Raw genomic sequence first — 27,367 nt, 5'->3', positions numbered from 1 at the left:
ATGGTTGTTGTTTGTTAGTGCCAAAAACCAAGAAAATAACAAGCAGAAGTTTGTGGGTAAGTCTCAGGGTGCAGTAAATAGAGGCCCTGAGCTGTAGCCGTGTGGTGAGCCAGGTAAGCACAGAGTGTATCCTGACAGTGGCACATCTCACCTCTGCTTCCCCAGGCTGGGTTTTCTTCTCTTGAAATGTATGCCTACCATGGGCTCCTACCCAGAGACGACAACTTTGAGCTTTATGTGGGCACCAGAAGCGGGTGATACTTTGTAGAGGTTTATGGCACAGATGGAAACCCAGAAACTTAACAAGGATATCTGCATTTTAACACAGCAGCATTTTTATTGCTTTTGAGGGATTCCCTAGAGCAGACATGTATTGCACAGCTCTTTCATTTTGGCATTTTAAAAAGTTGCAGAAGATATTCAATCCAAAGTAAAAAGACATGAAAAGATGCCGAGTATAGTTGAAGGCGAAGGAGCTCAGGCCTCAGAGGGACAGGTACCATTGTTTTATCTGTGCATCATCTCTGATGAGCAGTTGCCCTCAGTTTCCAAAGGTTCTTTAGAAATTCAGATCAGTAGGGCCCCATCTATGGGGAAAACCAAACTCCAGCCCTTCAGGAGCCTGAGCAAGAAGACTGAATCCTATTGACTTCTTTAGGACAGCTAGAGAGAGCTGGAAGCTGACACAACTAGTTGAAACAGCCGTTTGATTTAAAGCAAGGGAAATAGCATTCCAAATGTGGCAAAGGGATATACAGTGAGTTTCCCCATTCTGCGAACTTAGTAAACCCAGGAGACAGGTACCCACTGTGGAGAACTACATGCCTGGTCAAAGGCTTCTTGCAGTTTCTTAAGAGTTTCATCAACACCATTATTCACCAGTGAGAGGTCAAAGTAGTGAGCATACTGATTGCGGATGGCCTCAGAGTCCTTTTGCAGCTGCTGCAGGGCTTCAGTCTGCAAAGAAGAAAGCCATGAATGGACTGCAACACCCCTGTGCCCCCAACCCTAGAGAAACCAAGGGGTTTTAAGTAGGCATTGAGTGCTGTTAGCATTACCTAGCTCCCTATTGCCATCTTTATTTATTTTCCCTATGTTGGAGGTCAAACTCGGGGCCTGGTATGAGGTAGGCAAGTGCTCACCACTAAGCTACGTCCCCAGCCCTCCTACTTAAAGGCGCAAACTGAAGACATTCATCACCTGACAGGCAATCAATCAGGAACACTGCAAATCTCATAGTCTCAACTAACCCAGCATCTCCCAGTTGCGTGCTTTGCATGTGGAAGAGCCATGTAGGGTTGCAACCCCAGGTCTCTGACGCCCAAATCAAGCAGCCATGAAAGGATTACCACTTAACTATAAAAAGGTAAAAGTGTCTGCATAGTTAAGACATGCTAAATTGGGGTAAAAATATTTGCAAGTGATATTGCAAAGGGCTAATAATGCTAATATAGAGTTCCTGGAAATGAGTATGAAAGAGGCCCAGTAACTCAATGGAAAGATGGGCTAAGGACATAGCTGGATAGAAAAGGCAATACAAATGGCTCCTAATAGTATGGAAAAATATTTTTCCTTCTATTAGATTGGCAAAAAAGGAAGAAAATGGGCAAATATGCTCTAGACAAAGGGAAATAGGCCTTTCTCTTTGCCATATTCTACCCAGGGGTGCGTTCAGAGCCACCTCTGTCTTTCACAGTTCCCTCTGCTTGCCCAACCTAAGCCCACATCACACCTGTGTGAGTATTTGCTCAACTGTCCATCTGTTTTTTTTCTCGTTAATGTAGCCCTGTAGCCTACCTAGACTGGCTCGGAACCCATTATGTAGACTAGGCTGACCTCTAAGTCAACATCCTCCTGCTTCAGCCTTCCAAGGGCTGGGATTATAAGTGTGTACCACCATGCTTGGCTTCAACTGTCCATCTCTGCTACTGCGCTCATATTCCAATGCCTAGCTCTAATTTGTTTTGTCCCCATTACTTAACATGGGTGGTCTAGCTAGTTGCTTAATAACTGTCTCGAATGAGTAAGGTATACATTTTGTCTTCTTGACCTTAGAGGAAGCACAGCTGGCCACTGACCCAGACTGAACTCCCACCCAATCAGCAACACCCCCTCCTCCCCACCTGAGTGCCCTGGTCAGTAGGTGCGATGAACACAATGAAAGGTGAAAGTTCCGCTGTCCGAACAATCTTCAGGGTCTAGAAAAAGGAAAGAGGAAGGAAGAAAAGGAAAAAAAATAGCTGTCACAATGAATTCCTCCTCCTAAGTAGCTTTGGGCTTCCCAATCCCAATACTAGTGTTGTTGCTCCAGGCTGACCCCACTGAAGGTATGTGAAGCAACCCTGAGCTCCCAGAAGATTCCCAGGAGCTTTGCTTTTTCATCAGCCCCTTTATCTGTTGAATGGCTGAGCTCATCACTCCTGCGTTTCCATGCCTACCCACCTGGGGCTCAATATCAAGAATGGCAATCTTGTCCTGCTTGTGAATCTGGTGCACGGATTCAAATTTGGTGCCAAACATGTTGCCTTGGTAGCTGCCAAACTCCAAGAACTCATTGGCAGAGATGTTTTTCGTCATCTCCTCTGTTGAGATGAAGTGGTATTCCTTCCCATCTTCTTCACTTTTCCTTGGTGGCCGTGTTGTATCTGTGTACAAGAACCCAGGTCGTTGATGAGCTCTGGCCCAAGGTGTCTGTGTGGAATCCCTACATGCCTTTGGGCAGAATATAATACAGGGGTTCTCTTCCCATGGGCTCCTGAAGGGCTGATGCTAAGAGGCAGTGTACATGAGGAAATCCCTCACCTGCCCGGAACATATTTAGGTTTCAAAAGGCAAAGCCCACTGTAGAAAATTTGCATCATTTTCCCTATATGAAGTTGCACCTCTCAAACCACCAAACCCAGAAATATTGAATCTCAGAAATGATGACATGTAAAAAATATTTTAAAAATAAATCTATGGGAGCTGGAGGTGCGTCTCAATGATACAGTGCCTAGCAAGCTGGAAGCCCTAGGTTCTAACCCCAGTACCACCAAAAAAAGGAAAGGAAAGGAAAAAAAGAACTAGGGCCATAGTCATGATTTCCTGGAAACAATATTTATGTTCCCTTTTCATGACTTGGGAAGAAGAGTATTTTGCCTTGGTTTAAACTCATATTGTTAAAATGTTATAATGTTCTTAAGAGTCACATTTTCTATTACTCATGTAAATTTTCTAATAAGGGAAATATACTCCAGATATTTTAGCCTGAAACACAACCTCTCCTTTTTATCTTTCACTGAACATCTTTACCTTCTCATAGTATCCACTTGTCTGTCAACTGGCTTCTTCCCCTCAACTTACAACTGCATGAGTCTGTAAACAACTCTCCTTTGACCTGATGTTATCTTCATGTATCATATTCTCCTGGTTATTTCTACTTCCACTCACTCCTTAACCCAAGACCATCTGCTTTCTGTTCCCCGTGAACAACTCTCAGTGATCCTTGTGTAAAAGAGGCAAACAGAGAAGAATGGAAAAAAAACTAGCATCGTGTTCACAATCTGGTTTTCCAATTTGGATCTCTTTCTGCACTGTTCAGATTCACTTTTAGGAAGAGAACAGTTATCTAATCGCATGTCTGACCACTGGCCCTTTCCTATGTAGGACTGCCACCGATGACTCGGGCCTTTTCTAAGCACTACTTGGATTTACAAGACATTGCATACATGTCAAATGACAGTGAGAAAGACAAGGAAATAATAGTGCATATAATATACAAATTATAGTATATCACTGGACTACAAAATACTTCTCAGAGTGAATTAGGCAGACTGTAGAGGACTATGAGAAAGTGTTTATAAAGCAAAATAAATAATATGCATACATTTTAGTTTCTGCTTAATAATTTTTTAAGCAGGATAAAGTTTCCTACAACTTCTGTTATGTAGAAGAGAATAAGAAAATAAATTACCTCATTATTTGAAGCAATTGTGTGTACACATTTCTATCTTTCTGAATTTTTAATAATCAAAAGTTTTAAATAAAACAACAAAAAAAATGTGGCATCTTAGACAGAGTGGTACTAAGTGAAATACAGATGGAACATTAATTCCACATCCTTCAGGCTCTCACTTCCCCTCCAAGGTGCCCAAGGGCTACTTACATGGGGCAGGGTACACAAACTTCTCTGGATTCTGGCTGAGCAGGGCATTCTTAATGTGGCTGCGACCCACCCCACTGGCTCCTGTGTGAGGAGAGAATAAAGGCTTCCATCACTTTTCCCCAATGACAAAGGCAGTGATGGCATGTGAATTTTCATCTCTCATGCTCAAAACTGCCAACAGGTGAAAACGGGTTGATGCTGTATCAGCTGGGCTTGGGCCTTTGAGCTGTCAGAGATTTGGGGCCACCAACTGGCTTCAGATCCTTTAATATCCACTTGAGGGAGGAGAAGGGCTCTTTCTAAGTGCCAAGGGTCAAGGACTCAGAACATAACTCTGATTTCCACAGAGGAACTATGTAACATGAGGCTTTCTGTTTATTTTGTAAGTATATTAACTTTTCTAAGCTCTCCAAAGTTAATGGAATTTAAGTTTGTGTTTTTTACTGGAAATTTCACCAGAATTCTAATACAGATCCTCTAGCCAATCAATATCTCAACTCTAAGAACAGGAAAGGGTGCCACCCATCATCACCAAGGTCTCTGTACCTGGGTTTGAAGCAAGGATTCATTCCGTTTCGGGTCAAAGACCCTTGGGGGAAAGGAGCTTTTGGGGCTCATAAGAGCTTAGAGTACTTTTGAGGATCACCACTGTACTACCAAAACACTCTTTATTTTTCTTTGCAGTATTGGGGCTTGAACTCAGGACCTTCATCTTGAGCCACTCCACCAGCCCTATTTTTGTGAGGGGTTTTTTGGGATAGGGTCTCGAGAACTATTTGCCTGGGCTGGCTTTGAACCATGATCCTCCTGATCTCTGCCTCCTGAGTAGCTAGGATTACAGGTGTGAGCCACAGGTGCCGGGCTCAAAGCACTCTTAACATACACTTTAAAAAGCATTATCACTGGCACACTCCAACTGCTAGCCAGACAGGTGGACAACGAGGTTTGAGATGAAACCCAACATAAAAGAATTAGTTCCTAAGTAGTAGGAAAAAAAAAAAACTTAAAAGATTTAATTTCACTTGTGAGGCAGATGTAGATGGAGTACTTTAGGACCCAGAAAATTCTTTGTAACTGCCCTATATGAAGAACTAAGTGACTTCACTTCATTTCTTCCTCACTGCCTTTTTTGGGGGTGGGTATATTATACAGGCAGGAAACTAAGGACATAATTGATAGTTCAAAGCAGCGTGGGGCAGTGAAGATACCGATCAGCACCAGGGTCTTCCTCTTGAATGCAGGGAGCCGAACAACTTCCTCATAGGAAACAACATCCAACTGGTCGAAAACTAGAAACAAAGAAAACCAGGCAATATTCATTTCCAGAACTGGAGTGGGAAGCACGGGCCAGGGTTTAAGAAGCTGACAATCAAGCAGGGACAAGAGCCAGGTGTGATGGCATATGGTATTACAGAATTCCAGCACTCCAGAGACTTAGGCAGGAGAATTGCGAGTTTGAAGCCAGCCTGGGTTAGAGTGAGACCCTGTCTCAGAAAAAAGAATGCAGGGAAGGAAAGACTGCAGGAAATGAGGCCAGGAGGATCAGTGTATGTTGGGGGTGGCGGGGGTGCTTTGGACTGTACTTATTTTTAGTGTGGTGAGGAAGTTTTGAGTAAGAGGCTGACATGATCCCATTTAGATTTTGAAAGGATACCCTGACTGCAAAGGCCGGATCTAAGCAGTAGCCACCACCCCCAGCTCCAGCCCAATTCCAGCCTCACTGTTTATCTTGTGGAGGAACTGAACTGTATCAAAATTTACTGAGGAATGTTGAAGGCTGTGCCCAGTCAGATATGCTTGGACACTGTCTAAGACAAGTATTGGAAGTACTGAAAAAGAATGATGAAGAAAAGAATGTCAGAGTAAGCTAATTCTGTATTGCAGACTGGCGTATTCATTTGCTTTTCCCAACACTGTCCATCTAAACTCTTGATGGCTCTGTCAGCCAGTTATTTGGACTCCATTTTTTCCTAAGATTTTAAACTCTATGCTCTCTCCTCCTTCCTCTATCTGAGCTGACATTTCTAGTCTGCTATAATTCTCTTTTCCATAGTTTCAGTAAACTCATGGCTCTCCGTTTTCAACACAGATGCTCCTTTTGGTTCCAGCTCCCTAAGACATGCAATGTAGATACAGACTTAGAACTCAACAATACCAACACTATCTCTGTACTGCCTAAAATGTCCCTGACCTTACGGAACTGTGGCACATTGATGCAGCTGCTCAAGAAGGAAACATGGCAATGTATGCACATAAGGATAAATGAATAAAGAAATAAAAAGATGGAAATGTGGTTCTGTGTCCAGCTCTCCACTCCTCCTCCTTCGTGAAACAGATGCTTCAGTTACATGTACTTCTGTGTAAGCTCCTGACATGCCAGATGACTTTGCGTTCTATGATTTGCTCATGCGCTTGTCTCTGTCCAGAACGCTCCCCACAGGATGGAAACATTTAATAGATGGTAGTTGAATGGTAGGTTATTATTCCTTTGTCATCTGCATCTCAGATTCAGCCAATCATGGATTGAAAAAATGTTTGAAAAACACTGCATGAGTACTGAACATGAACAAATATTTTTCTTGTCATTGTTCTATTGTGCTATTGTAAATAGCACAACCACTATTTACATCATATTTGCCTTGTATTCAGGGTTGTAAGCAATCTAGAGATCATTTAAAGTGCACACCATTTTCTGAGGGATTCTGGTATGCACGGGTGACGGAGCAATCATCTGCAGATACTGAGGATGACTGTGTTAGATTTTCAACACTGGTAAAAAGAAAGGCAGAATTGTCAGTTCTCAGGAAAAAAGGATATTATTTGGGTTACTCAGACCTTTCTGCCAGGTCATGCTGAAACTGTTGACAAACTGAGTAAACGGTGAGCACAGAGAAATGACTGGAAGGCTCTTCACTTGGTTACCTGAGGAATGAGGTGTGGACAGACCACTATCTTTCCTTTACATGTACTGGCATCACCTCCCTGATTGCAGTGACCTTACGAAGATGAGTTGAGTAAGAGAAACCAGAAGAATTGGCATGCTTTCTGTGTAATTATGTTCCACTGCACACTGAACCATCTCCCCTCTTCTGCTAGGTAAAGAGGCCAAGAAACACACTAATGCTGCGAGGAGCCTGGAGTGAGGGGCCCAGGAAGCTTACTTGCACTGTGCTTGGCCAGGTACTTGTCTTTGTACTTCTTTTTCTTCCCAAAGGGACTGCAGCTTGGAGCTTCACTCGGAGCAGACTGAGCCACACTCGCTACTCGCCTGGGAGGAACAGATGACAAAAGGGTCAGTGGGTCCTCAGTAGGAAAGCCACCTGTCATGTAACTTTCCTTTCTATACTAAACTTCCAGACAGATTCACTTCTTCCACTTTGCAAAAATTTCATTAGGGGTGGCCACCCAGGGCTCATCCACCTCCCTTCCTTCTCCTCTCTGGAGAGGAGAAGTACCTAGCAGCGGAAATGTTTCAGGAGGAAACAAACTCACATCATATTCTTCCCTCAGTATAGCTTGACTATTCTGACTGGGCTTCTTCCACCTCTGAGGTAAGCCCTGGGAGGTCAGCCATGATTTTTTAAGATAGGGTCTCACTATGGTAAGCCCAGGCTGGCTTTGAATTCCATATCCTCCTGACTTACTCTGCTGAGTGTTGGGATTATAAGCATACACCAGCATGCCAGACCTTCCATGTCATTTTGGATGGGACAGTTTTTGGTCTTGAATTCAGGGCCTCAAACTTGGTACACAGGCACTCTACCACTTGAACCATATCTCCCACCCATTTTTATTTTTTGGTGGGACTGGGGTTTGAACTCAGGGCTTCACACTCACAAAGCAGGCACTCTACCACTTGAGCCACGCCTCCAGGGAGAGTTTTTGCTCTGGTTATTTTGGAGATAGGGTTTTGCAAGGTATTTGCCTGGGCTGGCCTCAAACTGTGATCCTTCTGATGTCAACCTAAAAGTAGCTAGGATTATAGGCATGAGCTACTGGCACCCAACACCCAGCTCTTTTTTGATTTGGTTATTTTTGACATAGGGTCTCACATTTATGTTCAAGCTGGCCTGGACTGCAATCCTCCTAATTATACTTCCCATATATCTGGGATGACAGGCACACACCAAAATATCCAGCTATTGGTTGAGATGAGGTCTCATGAACTTTTTGCCTGGACTAGCCTCAAACCATAATCCTCCCAATATCTGCTTCCAGAGTAGCTAGGATTACAGGCTTGAGCTATGGCCAGCCTCCATGTCATTTTTTTAAAAAAGAAATACTTGTTGCAGTTCACTAAATTGATTTCATGCTTCATTAATAAGTCATGGTATACAGTTTCAGTTTTATTCTCCTGGGGCCTTTCTCAGCCATCTGCCATTCCTGATCTTGCAATGTTCTCTACCAGGTGTTAGTTCTGAAAATGGCCTAGAAGCCAGATAAAACATGCTCAAGACCTTGATCAATATATCCAGGGTCTGCACTGTATTTCTTCTGTTGCTCTAATGCTAAAGTATTGTTTCTACAAAGCATATCCTGTGGTTCAGCGGCATGTTTATAACTTCCCTTCCACTGTATCATCACTAGAGTTGTGATCGACCAGAACTGGCTTAGAACTACAAGACTGGTATATGAAATAACACTTCTTTACATTGCGATCTTTACAGTAGGCTTATTTTGCAGAGGCAGAGGGGGGTTCAACAGTGGATATGGATTTTTCTACCTCTCCTACCACTATATGAGCAATCTGACTCAAGGACAGGAATCATTTCTTCTGTGTCTTCCCAGAAATGGCTCAGAGTAGTAGAAGGGATACAGGAGACCAGGGTGGGCTTTATGACTATGAGGAAATCATTTGAAGAAAGAGAGGCCCACATAAGACTCTTTTACCTGTAACACACGGACTGTCAATCGAACATATCAACTCCTTGTGCACTCTCCCTCATCTCGAATGCCAGAAAAGTGAGGAAGTAGCACAGACTTTGTGAGTAAAGTGAGTGTAGCAGGCACAGGCCCTTTCCAGCTGCAAAATCCACTTGTGCAAAGTGACTCACCATTCCTGCAGCTCAGGGGAGGGGATCAATCCTGCTGACTGCTTGGAGGAACCTTCCACCCGCCCCTGCCACCAGTTGCTGTCATCCTTGTTGATGATCTGGATAATGTCTCCAGTAACAAACTTCAGCCCTGCCTCCTTGCAAGGGATCAGATTGTCCTTCTTGGGATCATAGTCAAACTGTGCTCTCATGAACATCTGAAAAAACAAGGCAAAGGGAACTGCAGGCTCAAGAAACACCCGCATCACAGCACGTCCATAGAAAGTCCTGCTCTAAGTAAATAGGGAATGAGCAACAGGGAGGAGAATGGTGAAGCACCCAAGAGCAGGGAACTGGAATGCTGAAGTGCTTGGCACTGCTTATTGTGTTTGCAGAAGGATCAGAACTGTCCCTTTTAACAAATGCACGAAACGCCTTTTTGGGTTGGTCAACGTGTTTCCAATTACTGGATCTGAGTATGTCTCTACTTGACAAAATAATTTCACGCGTATGTTAAATAAACTTGGTAAACTTTTTCTGGAAGACAGTGTAGCAATATGAATGAGCCCAAAGTCTTCAAATATTGGTACCTCTGGCCCTACAATGTACTTCTGTGCATTTATCTAACACAAAACAGAGCTGTCAGTAATGATGTTTTGATAAGTATATTCATCATGGCATTATTTATAGGAGTGAATTATTGAAAAAAACCTCATTTTCTAAGAATAGGGAGCTGGTTAACTACAGTCATGTACTGCATATATTATTATATAACCAGAAAAGTCAATGTGTGGAATATTTAATGCCCTTGTAAATGAGCATATCATTAAACAAAAACAATACCTACTATGCTCAAAATAAAAAATAATTATGCATAGAAAAAATCCTAGAACAAACTATGCTAGAGGTATTTTAAAGGTTGTAAGAGGATATTAGGAACAATTTCACAGCAATATATCTGACAAATTCACTGAAAATCCCTATTTGCCAAAAGTGATGAAACAATAAATTAGAAATATGAACACATATACCTATTAAAGAATTTGGGCTGGTGATATTATAGCTCAGTGGTTAAGTACTTGCCTAGCATGAACAAGGCCCTGGGTTCGATCCTCAGTACCACAAAAAAAATTTCGAACCCATTATTGAAAATTCTACTCCCCACCACTGAAACACACACACATCTCTGATAGTAAAATTTCTAAACATTATTTGAAGAAATACAGGTAATCTCACACAAATACAAATAACAGAAAATGATGGCACTTCCCAACTCATTTTATAAGTCCAGCATAACCATGATACCAAAATTGGACAAGAATCTTACAATCTCTCTCAGTAGCAGAGATGTAAAAACCCAAAATAAAGCATTAACAAATAAATACGGCAATGTATAAAAAAAATAATAAATCACAATCAAATGGGATCTATCTAGTACAACAACACAAGCTTTGCTATTCTAATGGGCAATAAAGTCACATTAACAGAAAAATGATGAATGGGCTTTGAATTTTATCAAATGTTTTTTTCTGCATCCAGTGAGACGATCATACAATTTTTCTCCATTTTTCTAGAAAACCCTGTAGCCAATACCACACTTCACGGTGAAATACTAAAAGCTTTCTCTTTAAGATTGAGAAATCTCTCACCACTTCTATTGGGATATTGTGAAGATATCTCTTCTTCCCAAAATGACATGCAGATTTAATGCAGGGGTAAATAATAGACAGCACAATAGAAAACAAGAGTTCTCAAATAGATCTATATATGTGACTTATGATAAAGGTGATGGTGCACATAATAGGGACAGGATGGTTGTTCCAGTAAATAGTGCTAGGTCCACTGATATCCATATGGAAAAATTGGACTCTTGACCTCTTACTTTACAATACACTACATAAAAATCAATTCCAGATGGGTTTTAGAAGAAAATAGAGTATCTTTTTGGCCTTGTGGTTAAAATTTTAAATACTCAGAAAGTACTAATCATAAAAGAAAAAAGATGGTAGATCAGACTTTATTAAATTAAGAGTTTCTAGTTATTAATTAGCACCACAAAAGAGACTATATCTGGGATACATATGACAAAGGACTCTTACCCAGAATATATGAGGGACTCTTATAAATTGATAAGAAAAGAAAAAGAACTGATACTTTACAAAAGAGGATATTCAAGTGGAAAAAATATATAAAAGGAATTTACCCTCTTAAACTATCAAAGAAAAATTAAAATCACAATGTGGTAGTACCACTGGAATGGCCTAAATGAATAAACAAACAAACAAACAAACAAAACCAGATAATTCTAAATCTTTGTGAGGATATGGAACCACTGGAAATGTCATAAAAGTGCAGTTGGGAATATAAAATGATACAACTACTTTGGAAAACTACTTGGCAATATTCCCTAAAGATGGACCCTAAAACCCAGCAATTCTATACCCAACAAAAGGGCATAGATATGTGCACCAAAAAACATACATCCGAGAGGGTCCATGGCATTTATTAAGAGTAAAAAAGCTGGAAACCAAAAAGTCCATTGACAGCAGAATGGATGAATAATTGTAGCATATTCATATACTGAATCAATGAGATCGAATCATCTACTGCTACAAGGAACCAGCTGGATGCTGGTTACGTGGATATGCTCAGTTTGTGAAAATTCAACCAGTTTTATACTTACGATTTGTGTACTTTGCTGTATATATGCCCACATATAAGAAAACATCAACTTAAAAGTTGTCTTTAAAAGATTCTACCTACTGGGTACTGATGGCTCCCTAGCTACTTTGGGAGGCTGAGGTTGGGAGGATTGTGGTTTCAGGCCACTCAGGGCAAAAAGTTTGCAAGCTCTCATCTCAACAAAAAAAGCTGGGTGTGGTGGTATGTACCTGTCATCTTAGCTACTGCAGGAAGCATAAATAAGAGGACTAAGCTCCACATCATCCTGTGCAAAAAATAAGAACCTATCTCTAAAATAACCAGAGCAAAACGGGCTGAAGGCATGGCTCAAGCAGTAGAGTGCCTGCCTAGCAAGCATGAAGCCCTGAGTTCAAACTCCAGTACTGCTCAAAAAAAAAAAAAAGATTATACTTTCACAGCATAGGTGACCTATGACAGAAACTTTAGATTTGAAATTTTTAAATTCCTTCTTCCATATTCATGTCCCAAGGCCCTGTCCAACCTCCTTAACTGATAAGGTGTGTGTGGACTTGGAATGTACCATTTCTGTTCAAATGATCTCCATGTTCCAAAGTGATTTATACATGGTAGACTCTCAAATTTTTATGTGTTTAAAAAACTGTCGTCTCCTCTTTAGTTTGCCACTATTAACCACTGAACTTCATATCCAAGCCCTGGCAGCAATGGCCCATGACTAGGCCTATGGTCATGTTGCTGCCTGATTTTCTACTACTCTCATCACTAAACTGCCTCAAAGAAATATATCATTTAGTTTATAAAGCACCAGGCAGTGTATAACGAGACCCTGAGTCAAGTGGTTTCACACCTGTGAGATATTTAGGACTTAAAGTTAGAACCGTATCACTTATAATCAAATCTCAAAGAACACAAGATAATATGACAGAGGAAATGTTGCCCCTACCTGCAGTGCAGGAAGACGACTTTGCTGATTGGGAATTACTTTCAATGAGATTATTCCTTTGGTTTCTTTCTATTGAAAAGAGAAGAAGAAATGAAATTGTGAGGAAAACTCACTTGGGTAATTTGGAGTTCTATAAAATCAGTTTTTTTCACCCCACAGCCATCTTTACATTTTGAGATTTTGTAAGACCACACCTTCTGTAACACAAGTGTCATGTGCCCCATAAACCAGCAAAACGATATGAAGACATATGAAGAATACTGAAGCAAAAGCTACTCTTGACCCACAAAGTTCCCCAGAAATCCCTAAAATTAACCCCAGCACAAATATATCCACACCTTTCTCCACACCAACGAAAGCATTACAAATATTTACGTTCATAGATACATATATATATATGTATGTTTGTTTTTTAACAATAATGGGATTATACTGTATATATTACTCTATTACTTATTTTATTTGAAATCACTTCAGGGACATACTTTTAGGTCAGGGTAGAAAGATCTCATTTATTCATAGGTTTCCACAGTATGGATGCATCACAGTTTACTTTTCCAAAAGATTATAACAATTCCACTCCCAACAGGAGCATATGAGAGTCCTTTCCCACCAAATTGCCAGAATTGTATAGCAACATTCCTTTTCAATTTTTGTCAATCTGATTGGTGGAAAGTATTTCATAATTTTGTTTCAATAAAAGTGAAAACCAATTTTCTTTTTCTTTCTTCCTCTCCTCTCCTTTCCCCTCCCTTCCTCTCTCCCTCCCTCTCTCCCCAACCCCCATTTGTTTGACAGTTGTATACATTTACCATTTACAATGTTTCTGAAACATGTATATACTATGGAATGACTAGCACTAATTAGCACATGCATTACCTCATATACTTATTATTATGGTGAGAAAACTTAAAATGTATTCTCTTAGGAATTTTCAAGCATACAATTCATTGCTACTTTAGTTACCATGTTGTACAATAGAGCTCTTAAATTTATTCCTCCTATCTGCACGGAATGTTGTATTCTTTGGCCAGTATCTCTCTATTGCCACCAGCTCCAGCCCTTACTCTCTACTTCTGTGAGTTCAGCTGTTTAGATTGCACATATAAAGGAGTCTACCTGGTGCTTAGCTTGTTATGCCTAGCTTATTTCCGATAATGTCTTCCTGATTCATCTATAAGTGCCACTGTGCATATGCACCACGTTTTCTTTACCATCGAATCTTTGATTCCATATCCCGACTATTGTGAACAAGGCAATGGATGAGTAATCTTTTCAAAAGCTTACAGGTCATAAGCTTTTTCTTATTTGTTTGGTCCAGTTTTCTATTTGTTTGTTTGTTCATTTACAAGCACCATAATCTCTGAATCCCATTTTAAGGGCCTGTTTGCTGAGGTCACTCCTGATACTAACTGCTGTATTACTGAGGACCCCAGTAAGAAACAGGTGACACATTCGAAAAGGGTGTTTGAAGAGAGTTTAATGAAGTAACTGTTCACACAGGTGTGCATCCTCAAAGGATCCAGCAAGGGAGGAAAGGATCCCTTAAGGATGCACATATCTTTGTGAAAACTGCACCTACAGGAGAGGACATAAATAGTGTGCTATCTATCCATCCCTCCTCTCCCCTCCCCCTCTTTCCCATTTTCTAACTTTTTTTGGGGGGAGTGGGGGACAGTACTGGAATTTGAACTCAGGGCCTTGTGCTTGTTAGGTAGGTACTCTACCACTTGAGCAACACCCCCAGCCCTTCTTTGCTTTAGTTAGTTTTGGATAGCGTCTTCCATTTCAGCCCAGGGATGGCCCTGGACTGCAATCCTCCTACCTATACTTCCCATGTAGCTGAGATTAAAGGTGCATACTACCACACCAGCTTATTTGTTGAGATGGAGGTCTTGATAACTTTTTGTGTGGGTTGGCCTCAAACTATCATCCCTGATCCTCTCTATCTTTGCCTCCCATGTAGTTGGAATTACAGGCATGTGCCAGCATGCCTGGCTCATTTCCTAACTTCTTGCTGAACCCACTGGTGCCCAACTGATGCAATCATTAATAGGTCTGTGAGGTAAAAGTAGGATTACTGTCTTCACTTTGCAGATTAGGAAACAAAGACTTAGAAAAGTTAATTCACCTGCTTAAAAATCACAAAGCCAGAATAAAGTAAAGCTGGGATTCAGAGCTGCCACTAAAATCAAGGTCTCCTGACTACCAGTGCAATGTTCTTTCTATTACACCACATTGATGCTTTGGAGTTTTACTAAATGAAAGCAGAGAAATGTCATTTCTTGCGCAGAACAACAGAAGCCAGAAGTGATAACAGCCCCCCTCAATAAGGCACACATACTTTGGCAAACAAATGAAGTACATTGATCCCAATGTTCATCTAGCATATAAGTACTTACCATTGCCTTCTGCAGCTGATCTACCGAGTGGTTAGTCACATTGGTGCCATTGATTTCCAGGATCTCATCTCCCACATGAAGGGAGCCTGCATGAATTGACAACAACGTTAATGCAAAATAAAAGCTGCCAATATAACTCAAGATGCCACAGAAGAGAATTCACGGTCTACAGTATGTTACAAAATAGATTGTGTAAAACACTCAGGACTAGAAACATTCACCCAACAGAGATGAGAATGAATGCCCTTTTGAATCCTTGAGGGATGTATTAAGGCAAGCACTTGACAGTTCCAGACTATCTCATCCTCCCTGACCTCAGTCATCCAAGAGCAGAATAAACCAGAAAAATCCTCAGATTCCTGGAACTAGAATGGCTACCAACTCCAGGAGACTCTGACACACACGCACAAACTAACAAAAATAACAAAGCAAAGAACTCAGTACTCCTCATTAACCAGCAAGTTCAATGTTTCTTTTGTGTTGTTTAGATAAAACTCCAAAATGCTTTCAAATGGAAAAATTAATTTAGAATCTATGCAGCCGAGTGCCAGTGGTGGCTCACACCTGTAATCCTAGCAACTCAGGAGGCAGAGATCAGGAGGCTCACAGTTCAAAGCCAGCCCTGGCAAAAAGTCTGCAAGACCCTATCTCCAAAAAAACCCTTCACCAAAAAGGACTGGTAGACTGGCTCAAGGTGTAGGCCCTGAGTTCAAGCCCCAGTACCACACACAAAAAAATTAGAATCTATGTGAAGAGTAGTTACTAATATTCGTGTCACTTTGAATACAAAAAAAATCTTAACTGAACATATAAGGGTAAGAGTTAATGAAGTAGAAAATCTCATGGAGTAGCTCCAACGTCAACAATAGGAAGAGTTCCTACTGTAATAATAATGCAGGTCAAAAACTTGTCACTTTGTAATGTACGATTCTGACCGCTCCTTGCTCCCTAAAGTAGATCTTACTAAAAGGTGCATCTGAAAATTCATGACACCTTAACATTAAGGAAACACAAGTTAATTGTAATTATTTGTTTAATGTCTGTTTTCTTAACCAAGCTGTTAGTTCCAGGAACAGAGCAATGAATGTATATATATATATATACATATATATGTGTGTGTGTATATATACATATATATGTGTGTGTATATATATATATGTGTGTGTATATATATATATGTGTGTGTATATATATATATATGTGTGTGTATATATATGTATATATATGTGTGTGTATATATATACATATATATGTGTGTATATATATGTACATATATATGTGTGTGTATATATATATGTGTGTGTGTATATATACATATATATATGTGTGTGTATATATATACATATATATGTGTGTGTATATATATACATATATATGTGTGTGTATATATATATACATATATATGTGTGTGTATATATATATATATGTGTGTGTGTGTATATATATATATATATATGTGTGTATATATGTATATATATATATGTGTGTGTGTGTATATATATATATATATATATATATTCAAAGTCTAATGGAGTGATCGGCATGTAGCAATTAGTTTCGAAAGGAAAAAAGTCTCTGGGCACACTCATGTCAAACACCACCGAACAGGGAGTAAATGATTAATCCCTGAACAAAACACAACCTAGGACCCCCACAGAGTACCTTGTCTATGAACCATGCCGCCATGAAGAATTCTGGCCACAGTACAGGACTGTTTTTCATTCAGCTTCAGAGTAATTCCCTGAAATAAAGGCAATGTTGCAGTAAGATTTATTTTTAAGCTCTTTCTAAGGATCTCTTTAAAACATGTTAAGGCATTTTCTTGGGAAAAATATTTTCCATCTATTCAGGCAGAATGCTGCTTTGAGAAGAGCTTGAGTTGGGAACAAAGCATCACAATAGCGAGCTGTTGCCTAACTCCACAGGCATTTACACTTCTGGCCCAGTGACATACTGTGGAAATTAAGTGGTGGGTGACAATATGACAAAGAATTACCATGGGCTCTTCTGTGACCTTCTCAAACTGTATGAGACGAACTTTCCGCACTTCCTGCCCTTTAGCCTGGGCAGGGCTACCTGGGGCAGTGGACCCATTGGTGTACATGTCCTCAGTTACAGCATTCAACTGGTTCGACACAGCCTATCAAGTTAAAATAACAGATGAAATAAGCAATAAAAGCCCACAGTCATCCATAATCCGCAATTCTAAAATCTAAAAGGTTCTGAAAATTCAGTTATTTGAATCAATTTGAAGCCATTTGCAAATTTTATTTAACCAACTTAACAGATGTGTTTAACTAAGTCACCATAGGCATATTACCATGTTTGTGTTACAGAGTGTTCCCTTTAATCTTGCTGGGGTATTGCATAACATATATAAAACACAAAAAATTCTGAATAGTGAAGCACCTCAGGCCCTAAGGGTTTCTAGTACATGCACACACTACATAGCAAAGATCTCAGGGTGGGTCTAAATTAATTTATGATGGGAGGAGGCAGAAGAGGACAAGTGCAGTGGGATAAGCAAGCTAGGTCAATCAGATAAATGTATGGAAAAATGTATCTTGACCCCCGACCTCATGTTATACACAAAACCCAATTCCAGATGGATTCCAGATACAAATATGAAAGGTGAAACAATCAAGCTTTGAGAAGAACACATATCTTCACATCCTTGGAGTAGGCAAAAATATCTTCTATACGACATGAAAATTCCTAATTATAAAATGAAAACTAAAGGCAGATGCTTTAAAATTCAGAAGCTGGTTCACCAAAAACTCCACTGATATAAGCAAAGTGTTAGGCAACAAGACACATGGAGCAACAGTCATAAATCAAACAACTGACTGCAGAGGCAGGATGGCGAGTTTGAAGAAGCCTGGGCTACATGGTGAGACCCTGTCTCAAAAACAAAACAAAACAGGCAAACAAAAAAACACCTAAGAGAACTGGGTGTGGTAGTGCACACCTATAATCTCAGCACTTCAAATGTGGACACAGGAGTTTGAGACTGGCCTGGACTACAAAGCAAGACCCTGTGTCAAAACAAAATAAAACAAGTACATAAGAGTCAAGCATGTCGCACTTGTAGTCCCAGTTACTCCAGAGGCTGAGGTAAGAACATTTCTTGAGCCTAGGAGTTCAAGACCAGCCCAGGCAACATGGGGAGAGACCCCCATCTCAAAACGAACAAACTTAAGAACTAGAAAGGCATGATATAGCCTGAGAGTAAATATTTGCAATACTTACTTCTGACAAGAGACTTATATCCAGAACACACACAACTCAATAACAAGATGACAACTCAATGAAAAGATGGACAAAACGTTTGAATGGAGTCCTCACCAAAAAAAGACATATGAACAGCTAATAAACACAAGAAAAACGCTCAACATCACTAGAGAATCATGGAAATACACATTAATCAAAACCACAGCAGGAGACAGCTGGCTTCAAACCTGCAATCCTAGCTACTTGGGAGGCTGAAATCAGGAGGATCATGGTTGGAGGCCAGCCCGGGAAAGAGTTCATGAGCCCTCCCCATCTCAACCAACAGCTGGGCATGATGGCACTTACCTGTAATCCTAATGATGACAGGAAACTTAAAATAAGAGGATCTTGGTCCAGGCTGGCCTGAGCAAAAAGTGAGACCCTATCTCCAAAAACAGTCACAGCAAAAAGGGCTGGAGGCAAGGCTCAAGTGGTAGAGAATCTGCCTCTAAAGCACAAAGCCCTGAGTTGAAACCCCAGCAGCACAGAAAGAAAAAAAATCACAATAGAGCACCACTGCACACCCACTAGGATGGAACTCTCATACACTACTGATGATCATGTAGCGACTGTGAAAGGCAAACTTCTATAAAGTTAAACTCACACTTAGTTTATGGTCCTGCAATCCAAGCAGGGATTCTTCACCCAACATAAAAGCAAACATTTGGCCACAGTAGCTGGTACATGAATGTACACAGTAGCTTTATGTCTGTAACAGTCAAAAAGTAGAAACAACCTAGGTGTTTATCCACAGGACAGCGCATATAAACCAGCTGTGATCTAGCCATACAAGGGGATACTACTTGGCAACAGAAAGGATCAAACTATCAAAACACACAGGAATCTCAGAAACTTTATGTTGAGTGAAAGAAGCCCTATGAAAAAAGAAAAGAGTGCATACCACATGATACAATTTATATATTTTCCAACAAGCAAAACTATTGCAAAAAATTTAAACAGTGGTTGCCCCTGATGAGATAGGGAAGGGGCTGGCTAGGAAGGGACATGAGAGAAGTTTTGGAGGTGTTTGGATCACACCGACTTGTACACTTGCTAACTCATTCAATAATACATTTAAGAATTTTGCATTTCACTGTAAGTAAAATTTACCTCAAAATAGCTAATATTGTACTCTAGCTGGTTCTATGTGTGCTGAAGTCTTAGGGGTAAAGAGCACCACTAGCTGCATGGTATTCTGAAATGCCAAAAAGGTGGATTGATGAGTGATTTGGTAGATATGCAATAAAGCAAACAAACGTGTTGATGGCAGACATGGTTATATGGATGATACATTTTTTCCATCTTTTCAGTCAGTTGAAATTTTTCAAACAAAATCTTGGTGAAAATGGCATTAAAAGAGGCAAAAAAAGGCAAGCCTTGGGGTAGGTAATTAGAGCTCTCATACCTGCAGGTTGGAGTGTAAACCAGGAAAATCACATTGAGGTCTCTACAAAAGAGATGCCACTCAACTTGTACGTGTACCAAAGAGGCGAACAGCAATGTTATCACAGAACGGTTCTTTCAATGTCATAAAGTTTAATTTTTGAGAGTAATTTGAAGACATCATGCTTCTTAAAATGTGTCTATAAAATATTAAATAAAAAACAACATAGCCAGCTGGAGGAGGGGGAACACACCTAAGCTTGATGTATATAAGGGTCAGTTTTGGGGGCTGGCAGAGTGACTTCAGAAGTAAAGCACCTGCCTATCAAGCGTGAGGCCCTGAGTTCAAACCCTAGTACCACAAAAAAAAGAGGGTCACAAGCTAAAAATGATGGCAGCTGCACTCCTGCCACACCCAGGGATGACCTTCAAGGACATTGGAAGGTCTTCTCAATAGGCAGAGCTGTAAGGAACGTACCTTGTCATCCTTATATATATTCCTCAGCAATATCTGGTGGCATAGAAGTTTGTAGATAAATATATAAACACAGGGATGCTCTTTATAAAACATAATGCCTAAATCTCAATTTTCTGCATCCTCTCTTAAGAAGTCAGTGGAACCTCTGACAAGATGGTGAGGTTTGAAGTACTTTTACTTATTGGGTGACCTCAGATGAGGGAAGTACTGAGAAAGAGAAACTGTCCTGTCTAGCAACTAAACTTCAAAAACAATCATATGACACCAAGTCACATGGCACTGATGTTGTAATAAAATTGGGAAAGATAGGTTGCAATTTCAAAATTGATTTAAATTACCTGCGAGCACAGAACTTCCCACACCTCCAAGGTACTCAACAGTAGATGATTCAACAATGTGAGGAAAAGTATGCCAGCATCAGCATGAACAGTGAAAAATGAATACACTCACATTTGCTTATGAATATAGAAACCTTAACTGGAAGGAAACATAAGAAACAGTGGTCGCTTCTAGGGAAGGAAATTGGGTGGCTATAGGAGGGAGTAAGAAGGAAATTGTTTTCACTGTATATCTATACATCATACATTTCAAATTATGTACTATGTGCTTGCATTATTTTAATGAAATAAATTAGTGAAAGAAATAGTACAGCTTATAAATCTGGGGCATACCTCTTAAAAGAAATAAACATACTGACTTGGCTAGAGTCTTGGGTCCCCTACTAACAGCTGGGTAACTTTGGGCAAGATTCTTTACTTTCCACAGTTCCCTTCCTCAACTATAAAATGAGGACAGTAACACAATGACTTTCTAGGGTTATGATAGGCATGTGTTTAACATAACACCTATAAGCACTCAGCAAATGTGGGCATTTGCTATTAAGATGCTATACAGCTAACTCTTTGTTGGGAGCGCTAAGACACTAGTAAGACTGAAAGATGCTGTTAAAGATAGTTCTCAGCATTCATAATCTCACGTATCCCTTCATTCTTGTGCCCTGATGATTCATTCCTATTCAGGCAAATGACCATCTATTATTCCTAAAAGGCTCTACAAAGCACAATGCTTTCTATACTGGTGAGATGGAATTTTCCCAATCGATGAGGAGTCTCATTCAAGGTGGCAACCCAGATACTTGTGTGGATCTCCTCCTCCCTCAGCCCTGACCCTGTTTAAATGACAGTGAAGGGGGAGGAAAAATAGAAACCCACTTCCACACAAAGAAAACATTAAAAACTCATCAGAGATCAGAAATTTCAATGACTTTCTAGAAGACAGAAAGTAGGTGAGGGAGTGAACATTGATGCAGAAAAGTTGAGCAGGTACAGTGGCACATACTTGTAATCCTAGCTACTTGACAGGGGAAGTAGGAGGATCTCAGTGCCAGGCAAAGTTAGAGCCAAGACTTTATCTGAAAAACAAACTAGAAGCAAAAGGACCAGGGGTGTGGCTCAAGTGGTGGAGAGCTTCCCTAGCAAGCAGAAGGCCCTGAGTTCAGTCCCCAGTGCTGCAAGAAAAAAAAAAGCATTGAAACAACTCAAGCCTAGATGTGCAAAGGAGGAATCAGCCGAGGGGTCAACTTCATCGCTCTACAGAACACAAGCTTAAGGTCAGAAATCACAGAAAGAGTGAGGCATGGGGTTGAAAGCACATGGAGAAGCTGCCACTCTGGCCACCAGCTCTACTTTCAAGATAGGAAGAAGGAAGAAGGGCTAGGCCTGCAGCACCCATTCCAGAACTTCCTCAGTTATCATCTGTGGAGCACAGCCATCCCAAACTAGAAAAGGGGCTGGGAAAATAAGAATTTTCTTGAGTATCTAACCTTTCCCCAAAAGATTGGAGATTGGTAAGAAGTAGAATGTTGGGTTGGCAATCAATTAGAATCCACCCATAAACAAATCCACAAACAATTACAGCTACAGAACAGATTGTAAAAGCAAGCACATGACAAATTAATATCTATATCAACAGGTTGGCCAACAAATCAAATTCCAAGGGAACCAACAAAGTGGATGTTGCAAACTGATGGCCCAGAAATCTGCTTTTCACTATGTGTCTTGTTTTGTTTAGTAAAAAATCAGGAGACTACAACTCTACAGGTAGCCGAGCTCTCATGTTCTCTACTGCTGTCTTGTCTAGTCCAGACTGGTGTTAGCTGCCAATAACCATGCACCTGGACTGTTATTTTTTTTTACCCAGAATGAAAACCACCTTCATTCAGCTGGTCTATGTAAGTTACACTTAAAAGTATCTTTGGGTGGCTTAATCTTTTAAAAATCATGTATATGATGGAAAGGCACAGGCCTCAGAATAGCTAGAACAAGTTTGAAAAAGAAGAAAGTAGGAAGAGTAAGTCTTCCCAGGTTCAAGACATTTAGTTTCAGTGAAGACTTGGGATATAAATTGGGTATGGTGGTTCATACCTGTAATCCCAGCACTTGGGAGGCTGAGGTGGGAGGATCACAAGTTTGAGACCAGCCTTGACTATAGAGTGAGATCCTGTGTCAAAAATAACAAAAGACCACCAGAGAAAACAAAACAAAAACACACAGTCTAGACTCACAGATTGATGGAATGGAATTGAAAATTCTGACATTATAATCTCTCGTTATTAGTAACTGTGGAACAGAAAAAGCTAAAAACCAAATTCAGAAATGAATTCTGTAAGTTTATCAGTAGACTCCATTTATGTGTCTGGCAACCATACAGGAGGCCATTCAGAGTACACTGTATAGATAAAGTACACTGGAAAAAAGGTCTTTTACACAATTGGCCTTTGGGCTGATGTATGTGTTCTCAAATGGATTTAGTGCCTAAGAAACAAAGCATCTAGTTAACGTTTGATTTTAAGACAGTACCTGCCAGAAAATCCTGGTCTTTCTCTCTCCCCAGTTCTTATCATTTGTAATTAAACAGTTTGGATTCATTAGCGCACTCTTGGTTTTTCATGGTTTCTCTCTCTCTCTCTCTCTCTCTCTCTCTCTCTTTCTCTCTCCTCTCTTTCACTTGCCTTCTTGACCTGGGCCTTTCTGTCTTTTTATTTTATTTATTTTTTTGGTGGTGCTGGGGTTTGAACTCAGGGCCTACTACTTGGGCCACTGCACCAGCCCTTTTTTGTGATGGGTTTTTTCGAGATAGGGTCTCACAAACTATTTACCAGGGCTGGCTTTGAACCATGACCTTCCTGCTCTCTGCCTCCTCAGTAGCTAGGACTACAGGCATAAGCAACCGGCACCTGGCAACCTGGTCCTTCTAAGGCTACACAAGTAAGCAGCAGTTGACAGAGTCTGGTTAGTTTGGATAAAAAAAAAAATCCTACTGTAGTTGCCCCTGCTCTAGTCACCACCACTCCCCTCCCCCACCAAGTTTGTTTTCATCTCTTTTTTTGATTCCAACTTCCTTTGAGCAACTGTCTCTGCCCTTTGAGCCCTGCTGCAGATGTTTCCTCTGAAGGAGGTGTAGAGAGTGCTGTGAAGCAGTGAGGGGTGCCCTGTGCTGGCGCAGCCTGCATTTTGTATTACCCAGGATGCAATGGGCAAACAGCTCTCCAGACAGAGGGAATAGCCTGTGCAAAGACAGCAAGGTATCTGTTCAATACACACACTCTATGATGGCAGGAGGCCAAATCTTGCCTGAGTCTGTGGGATGTGTGATCAGGGAGTCTGTTCCTGATTATTCTTTTTTTTTTGCCCAAAAACAAACTTTTGCGTGGGTCTGGTTGTTTCATTTCATGAGGGGATATTGCCATTCAAGGTTTTTCTTTTCACAGATTGGCTACTAGAAAATAAAATGTAATTTTTAAATTATTTAGTTCTCTCCCTAATTTCCCCAGTATGGGGTGTGTTCTGGCAGTCTTCTTTCCCTGTCCTTTGCATCCAGGATCTTTATGACTTTTTTTTCAAAAGCAGAAGGACTTAGTACACCTTGCAGATAAAAATCTGATTTTATTGTGGCCACTGACGGCTTAGGGAGATTAGAATTTTATCATGTAAGTTGTTTTTTTCTCCTTGTTTTGTCTCCCTGGATATGACACAGAAGTAGAATATCAGGAACAGATATTTCCTTTAGCACTATTGACATTTTGGGTTTGATAATTCTTTGCTGTGAAAAGTTATACACCCCCCCAAAAAAGTGACAATTCAAAATATCTTGAGACACTGCCAGAAGACAAAATCAGCTGACATTTTGTTGATGCAGAGATTTCCCCCCAACCCCCGAAACAGTGAACTAATCTTTCAGTGTTGCTAAAAAAAGAGTCTGGATGTGGAGTATAGAAAAGCAAGATTGAATAACAGTATTTCCAAAGTTGGCTTGGGAGAGGGAAAGTGACACCAAAAGTAGGGAAGAGGAAATAAGCCTCCTGGATTAGGGAACCAGAACACAACTTTTGTAACAGGGAGTTTTCTGATTCTTTTTCTTTTCTTTTTTTTCATGAAGGAATTTATGTAAGCAAACACATAATATAGGTTTTTGCTCCAAAGTCACCTTCCCTGTGAGACTTTTACTGCTTTATTTTCCTGTGTTTTCTCTCTAATCATCTTTGACTACTTCGTCTAACTAATGGGTACGGTTTAATAGCCGTACCTGTGCACCACAATGGCACCCCCAGAAATCTCATGGAGGAGGGGGTGGAGAGGGGGGATAGCCGGGCTCTCCTCCTGTGTCGAGTAGGCAGATGGCTCGGTGTTGTAAGCCACTGAGTTTGGGGGACACATAGAAGACAACAACGTGCAAGTCAGGGCGTCTGTGAGGACAGACATTAATAGCTATTTGCCCGCCATCACTGGAATCTGGAGGCCAGAAGTACCTCCAAAACGACTTGCTTAGCCTGTTCCACCAATAACTACACGCAGGTCACCCCATTTGCATCATAGCACAAGGGGACCTGCCTAAATGCAGAGGCACAGTGAAGTTGAACCGAACACAAGGAATCCAACAACAATCAGGCAGACCTGCTCCTGGATGTGTTCCTCAAATGCCTCTGTTACTGTGACTTCCACCCACGGGGAACTTTTGCTCGACCTTACTAGCGTTGGGTCCTGGCCGCGGCCTCTCGCCATCTCCACCTAGAAGGGCTGCTCCCAGCACCGATCCACCGCAGTCCCCACCCAGCTGGCTGCTGAGGCCTCCGCCCAGAGACCATGACACCCAAGATCAGGCCCTCGGGGGCAGAACCCCCGGGAACAGGGCCGAGGACGGGGGAAATGCAGCGGCACATGCCGGGGCCTGCAGCCCAGCCCAGCCCCCGCACCCTGGGGGCCCCGGTGGCCCGCTCACCTCCGGCCGGCCGCGCTTCTGCAGCAAGTGCTCCAGGTAAAGGTCGGAGAGCGCCGTGCGCATGCTGCCCCCGCCCTCGCCCTCGCTCGACTTGAGCGTCATCTTGGAGCACCGGGGACGCGGGGACGCGGGGACGCGGGGATGCGGGGGGCCGGGGCCTGCGCGGAGAGCGAGCGGCGGGGAAGCGGCGCGGCACTGCTGGTCACCACCCGGCAGGCTGGGAGCCAGCGGCGTGGGGGCGGAGCACCGCGCGCGGCCCCGCCCCGCCCCGCCCCGCCCCCAAGCCCGCCCACGCGCTGGCCTCCGCGGGAAGAGCCGCTCCGCAGGGCGCACGCGCTGAGCCCCGGGAGCGACGGCACCAGCGGCGGCCCCGCTCCGCCGCGGCCGAACCCCCGGGCGTCAGGGCCCCCGCTCCTGTCGCGTGCGACCCGGGAGGGGTCCCTGCGTTCGGGAAAACGTGGCCATGAGCCGCTCAGTGCAGCGCCCAGAATGTAGGCTGACAAACTCCGCGTGGTACCTGACGCGCACCGCAGTGGCCGTTGCAAAAACGTCTCGAGGCTCGTGCGCGGCGGGCGCGTTGCTGTTCAGTGTTGAAACCCTGGATTGCCCTCAAAACCAAACTGGTCTGACTGACCTTAGGTCACGTCTCCTGCTATGAACGCCACGTTTTCAGGGAGCAGTGAAAGCAGGAGGAACAAACATTCCTTAGCATCCGCCTGCCTCAGGGAAAAGCTGATAGAAGGCGTTCTGAGCACAAGCAACTTACTGGTCTTGCAGGGTCCCTGAGCCCCTGACTCCAAGCCACTGCCGTCACGGCATCAGCCGCAGTGCATCACTGCACGTAATCTTGCTCTACACTTCCTCAACCCTCTGCGAGGAAACCACATAGCTAAGGGGAGAAAAAGCAACAGCAAGAGTTTAGGGCTGAGCTCGCGTGACGGAGGACTTCTTTCCCCCAAATCACCCTAGAGGAAAGGGGGGAGGGGGAGCACACAGGGCAATGAACAGACTGTATGATTGCTGCAGGGATGCGCTAACTGAGCAACGCCATGGAACGGAGAACTCACAAAACACCCGTATATGTACACAACTGCAGTGTAGAAATAGCACCTACTAAGGAAGGATTTTTCATTAACTGAAGCTGGAGTTGGAAAACATGAGGTGTGCAAAATAATCTATCCCACATAGAGTAAGGACTTTATTTATTACCCCGCCATAGTTGGGCCCGGGGTACACTGTGACATTAACAAAAGTGCTTCCAGTAGATCTCAGCTAGGTTCATCCCCCCTCCATCATTCTCCTTCATCCCCCTCCTCCGCTCTTTAAAGCTCTTGACAAAAAACATAAAGAACTTCTATACTTCACAATAAAGATTTCTTAAGCAATGCAGATAAATGATTGACTATAAAATAGAATAGGGATAAGTCCGACTTATTAAGAACTTTTATTTCTCACAAGACACCATAAAGAACAAAACCTACAATGTACATGTAGAGAAAATATTGTCAGTACACACAAGTGGCAAAGGAGTCCTATTCATGCTGTATAAAAACAGTATGAATTCCAGACGCTGGTGGCTCACGCCTGTAAATCTAGCTACTTGGGAGGCTGACACTGGGAGGATCACAGTTTGAGGCCATCCTGGACAAATACTTCACAAGACCCCACCTCAAAAATAACCAGAGGACAATGGACTGGGGGTGTGACTCAAGCGGTAGAGTGCCTGCTTTGCAAGCCTGAAGCCCTGAGTTCAAACCCCAGCCCTATCAAAAAAAA

The 27,367-nt window shown here is 41.9% G+C and overlaps 1 protein-coding gene across 2 annotated transcripts; it reads right to left on the bottom strand.

Moving 5' to 3' along the window:
• Window positions 1-313: 313 nt before the first annotated feature.
• Window positions 314-26,499, bottom strand: Mpp1 (MAGUK p55 scaffold protein 1). 2 transcript variants are annotated; one of them, XM_074063916.1, is made up of 12 exons: window positions 26,358-26,499; window positions 17,180-17,323; window positions 16,846-16,924; window positions 15,184-15,269; window positions 12,782-12,850; window positions 9,199-9,395; window positions 7,306-7,412; window positions 5,353-5,433; window positions 4,145-4,225; window positions 2,443-2,645; window positions 2,124-2,198; window positions 314-957 (listed from the first exon to the last, which is right to left on the bottom strand). In XM_074063916.1, exons 2-12 carry the CDS (start codon window positions 17,285-17,287, stop codon window positions 781-783), a joined length of 1,263 nt encoding a protein of 420 aa, XP_073920017.1. In that variant the 5' UTR covers window positions 17,288-17,323; window positions 26,358-26,499; the 3' UTR covers window positions 314-780. The 2 variants fall into 2 exon arrangements, with proteins under 2 accessions (XP_073920017.1, XP_020023369.2); XM_020167780.2 differs by lacking the exon at window positions 26,358-26,499 and adding an exon at window positions 25,592-25,814.
• Window positions 26,500-27,367: the final 868 nt, after the last annotated feature.

Source organism: Castor canadensis, chromosome X, assembly GCF_047511655.1.
Source record: "Castor canadensis chromosome X, mCasCan1.hap1v2, whole genome shotgun sequence".
In the NCBI taxonomy this organism is placed as follows: Eukaryota; Metazoa; Chordata; class Mammalia; order Rodentia; family Castoridae; genus Castor; species Castor canadensis.
This window is presented reverse-complemented; position numbering and strand designations above follow the sequence as displayed.

What these genes read in the sequence shown, in the direction of transcription:
- Mpp1 (XM_020167780.2), bottom strand. Translation starts at nt 25,693, where the DNA reads ATGACGCTCAAGTCGAGCGAGGGCGAGGGCGGGGGCAGCATGCGCACG. An exon ending in AGAAGCGCGGCCGGCCGGAG is followed by an intron (nt 17,324 to 25,591) that starts GTGAGCGGGCCA and finishes TTAACTTGATAG; the next exon opens with GCTGTGTCGAACCAGTTGAA. An exon ending in GTCGTCTTCCTGCACTGCAG is followed by an intron (nt 9,396 to 12,781) that starts GTAGGGGCAACA and finishes TTGTTTTTTCAG; the next exon opens with ATGTTCATGAGAGCACAGTT.